Source organism: Chionomys nivalis, chromosome 3 (assembly GCF_950005125.1).
Source record: "Chionomys nivalis chromosome 3, mChiNiv1.1, whole genome shotgun sequence".
Classification (NCBI taxonomy): domain Eukaryota; kingdom Metazoa; phylum Chordata; class Mammalia; order Rodentia; family Cricetidae; genus Chionomys; species Chionomys nivalis.
This window is the reverse complement of record NC_080088.1, coordinates 9,563,615-9,567,838: the sequence shown is the minus strand read 5'-3', so window position 1 is coordinate 9,567,838 and position 4,224 is coordinate 9,563,615. Positions and strand designations below refer to the sequence as shown.

At 37.2% G+C, this 4,224-nt stretch overlaps 1 protein-coding gene across 1 annotated transcript; it reads right to left on the bottom strand.

Annotated features, from left to right (window-relative positions):
• Positions 1 to 2,889: 2,889 nt before the first annotated feature.
• Positions 2,890 to 3,144, bottom strand: LOC130870701 (keratin-associated protein 19-3-like). The gene has a single exon (XM_057763442.1). It carries the CDS (start codon positions 3,142 to 3,144, stop codon positions 2,890 to 2,892), a length of 255 nt encoding a protein of 84 aa, XP_057619425.1.
• Positions 3,145 to 4,224: the final 1,080 nt, after the last annotated feature.

The window sequence follows — 4,224 nt, the reverse complement described above, 5'->3', positions numbered from 1 at the left end:
CTTCCATAGCAGAATTTTTCTACTGAACATTAAATGTCCTTCAATAAATGATAAACAAATAAGAAATGCTTCCTCCTGCACACCTGCTCCCTGCAATTCTTTATAGAATATTATGACCTTTGTGTTTCTTGTTTAACGGTAGTGCCAAATAGATAATCTCTATTAGGGACCATTGAAATCAGGCTGTGCCCAACTCTAAGTTACTTGATATTCTATGAAATGCTAGTTTCTCAGATTGTACATTGCTTAGAGACTATTTTGAAAGATCCTTTTTCTGAAATAATCCTTTTCACTGTGAATATATGTCACTATGGTTGGTTTAATAAAGAAGCTAACCTACCAATAGCGGGACAGGACAAGGTTAGTGGGAAAGCCAGGTAGAGAAAGAAGAATGGTGAAGTCAGAGGAGTCACAAGCTGACACAGAGAGAAGCAAGATGAGCATGCTGTACTGAGAAAAGGCATTAAGACATGTGGCAAAGCATAGATAAGAAATATGGGTTATTTTAAATGAAAGAGTTAACTAGTAAGAAGCCTGAGCTATTGACTAAGCATTTATATTGATTAATATAAGCTTCAATGTGTTTATTTGTAAGGTATGTTACCTTTAAAAATTTATGTTCAAGAAAATGCCACTATCAAACCATGTTTAACTCTGTTCTTTTATTTCTAGAATTCCTTTATAAGATTTCTCAGGTTTTTAAGTAAATTTTAATTGGCCATGTGGCCACAGCCTTGTTGCAATAGATTAATAGATTAATAGAAATGGGTTAAATTATTATGTAAGAGTTAGCCAATAAGAAGCTAGAGCTAATGGGTCAAGCCGTGATTTAATTAATACAGTTTCTGTGATACTATTTCAGTGCTAAGTGGCCAGAAACCAACAAGAAGCCCCCTCCAACAAATAAATGGGAGTTCATTTAAATGTAACAAGCCCGAGCTATTGGCTAAGCATTTATATTTAATTTAAGCCCCAGTGTGTTTATTTGAGAGCTGCAGATGGGACAGGAACTTCTGCATATACTTTTTGACTCCATTTTAAGGATGGAGGACAACTATAAACCTGGATGGGCATTTGAAATACATTTGGAACCACTCATGCAGCACTAATAAATCACTCTCAGGAGTAGGCAGAATGCCATTCTGTTACTTTATTGGTACAGATTGAAAATATAGGGGCATGTGTGCTTGTTAATATTATATCAAAGAAAATCAGGCATAAGTATTGGACATACCACACCAAGGAAAAGGTATAATTACCTCATGTAAACCCCATATAAAGCAAATGTGTGCACCTAGGATTCTGATGGTGTTGACTCCAAGAGACCTGTCACCTGACCACCTGAAATGTGCATCAAAGACCAAGAAGCAGAGAACTTATAACTATCCCTGAGCTTCACCCTGGTTTGGCCCCTATTTATGCCTTCCTGTCTATAATTGTAGAACTGCCTTCTATCCTTTCATAAGGATATAGAACGGCTTCAGTCCTCTTACCTCTACAGCTGAAAGCAAACCTGAAGTCAACTCCTACACAAGTAACACTCATGTCAACAAGTCTGCTGCTTCAGCTCCTATTTGGAAGCTGATTTGGTTCCTTCCCTTCTCCCATCAATACAATTTTTATTTCTATCAGCCTACTTCTTAAACTTCTGTCTTTTACTCTGAACATTCACTTTGTAACATCCAAATGAGTGTGTTCATATCCTTGTGTGCATGTATATGCTTTCGTGTATACATGTGTGTGAGCATGATGTTTGATTTGTGAGTTAATATTAGTAATTACCACTGGCGTTAAAAAAGAACTTGTGTTCATGGGGCTGGAGAGATGGCTCAGTAGTTAAGAGTTCATACTGATCTTGCAGAGGACCCAGATTCAGTTTCTAGCACATAGGTCAGGCAACACACAACCATCTGTAATTCCAACTCCAGTGGAATCAGAAGCTTCTGGCTTCTGTGGTAAATTGACTCACCTACATGTGCCCACTGGAAGACACACAAATACACAGCCATATATAGACACAAATAAAATGATAACAAATCTTAAAAATAGAGAATCCATGTTCCCCTCCACCACAATACCCAAGAAAAACAGATTGTCTTGTAAATTAGTGCCACTGAATCTTCATCACCATGTGACCTTACTGGAATCTAAGAAGTTCTGGTACTATTTGTGCTTCTGACAAAGTATGTTTGCCACGGGCATTGTTGCTCTCAGAAGACACCAAGGGAAAAAAGACTCACTTATGCCTACTAATCCTTAAGACAAAAAAATAACAAAAGGCAATATTGTGATTTTTTAGAGTAGCATTACCAAAAGAAGCAGCAGCAAATGACAGTACTCCGCAGCAGAATGCAAGAGGCTACTCTCTGTAACAGGAACATTTGAGAGGGTTTATGTCTTGAATGACCAAGGAAGAAAGTTATTTGTGTTCATTCTTAGTAGTCATTGTGTATATTTTAAGCTTGTGTAGCAAAGTGGCTTAGAACCATTTTCATCAAAATATAGTGTACACCCAGATATTAACACTTGCCAATAAAAATTTGTTCTATTAGTTGCAAAATAAGATGTTAAAGCAATGGGAAATATTTTAAATATTTATTAGATGACAACAAAGCATAAAGTTTCTCTAAGAATTTGCTAGAAAGATAGCATGGCAATAGTAAAAACCAAACTGAAGCAAGAAGAGTAAATTAAAGGATAATCTATATTAAAATGCATTTTGTTAATGGGTTACATAGGTTAAAGATAAAAAATAAGTGTTCACCGAAGCTTCTTAAACGTTCCTATTGGTGTCAGAGAAAATGGGATGCATGTTTCTGGAATATGGGCCAAGAACATGACCACATATATTTGGAAGTATACTGGTTGCTTCTGATTTCACCAATTCACTCAGTAGAAGCTGGAGAACCCATATCTTACAGAGCATGAAGGGCGGTAGCATCCATATCCGTAGCCTCCATAGCCAGAGCCATATCCATAGCCTCTGTAGCCAGAGCCAAATCCATAGCCTCCAAAGCCACAGCCATAGCCCAGTCTGCAGATGCTATTACATCCACAGCCATAGCCTCCATAGCCATAGCCCAGTCCTCTGAATCCTCCATAGCCATAGCCCAGGCCTCCAAAGTTGCCACTGTAGTAGCTCATGGTGCAGGGAGTAATAGGTTTGTTCTGCTGTTTAAGGAGAGATTGTGGATGTGAGAAACAGCACCTACAGCAAAGCTTATATACTCTGGGCAGAGGATTGCAAAAGCATGCGCCCCTCCTTTGTGCCATTCCATGAATTGTAATTACCTGAGACAGCACATTCATCCCTGTCATCTGACCAACACATGTTAAGATTTATTTGGCTACCTAGTGAGTTTGTCTCAGTACTGACAGCCTTAACCTTATTAGACAGAGTATTATACCTTCCAAGTACAAAGAAAATAGACCATAAGAAAAATTGTTATTATTAGACAGTAGCAAACACATTAAGTATTCTTGAATGGAAATCAAAATTTTTCTAGAGAATTTTTGGGGGGGACATTGTTATATTTTGAGTCTAAAAAATTTGCAAGATAGCATAGATCGAGATTGAAATGTAACAACATTTTCAAGAGAATAACATATTTTGTGTCATGTGAGGCAAGAACTTGACTCATGAATTGTCACCTGATTTCTAGAAGTATAAGATTTTGAGTATGCATGATTTTCATATTTATTTGAGGATTTATTTTCAATTATGCAATATTTATTTTTGTTTAGCAACACACCACAATTGAGCTTCCAGTGACAGTGGTTAAAAATCCACTGAGCTTCTTGGCAAACCCCCCCTAAACTCCTTCACCTGGCTTCACAGGAAATCTAGCTTCAGGTGCCCCACACATGATATCTGTGTCTGCTCTATTCATCTTGCTTCTTCCTTGAGCTGCTATCGGTGATTTGTGGTTTTCAAGTCTCATTTTAAGTATCTCCTAATTTCAATTTCTCACTGTTTATTTTTACCCAAGTTAAGGGATGAGTTTGCAAATGGGCTATAGCTTACTCACCCAAGTCAATACTGCTTAGTTCTCAGTACAAGGCATATACCCTGCACACCGCTTTGCCTGCTTGTGCTTTTCTGTTGTTGTAGTTGCTTTTAGGTATTATTTTGAGATAATGTTTCTTACAATACCAACCAAACCTTTCCAGAATATTAATAATTATTTATTACTTAAAACATACTTTAACACATAAAACATTCTG

What these genes read in the sequence shown, in the direction of transcription:
- LOC130870701 (XM_057763442.1), bottom strand. Translation starts at nt 3,144, where the DNA reads ATGAGCTACTACAGTGGCAACTTTGGAGGCCTGGGCTATGGCTATGGA.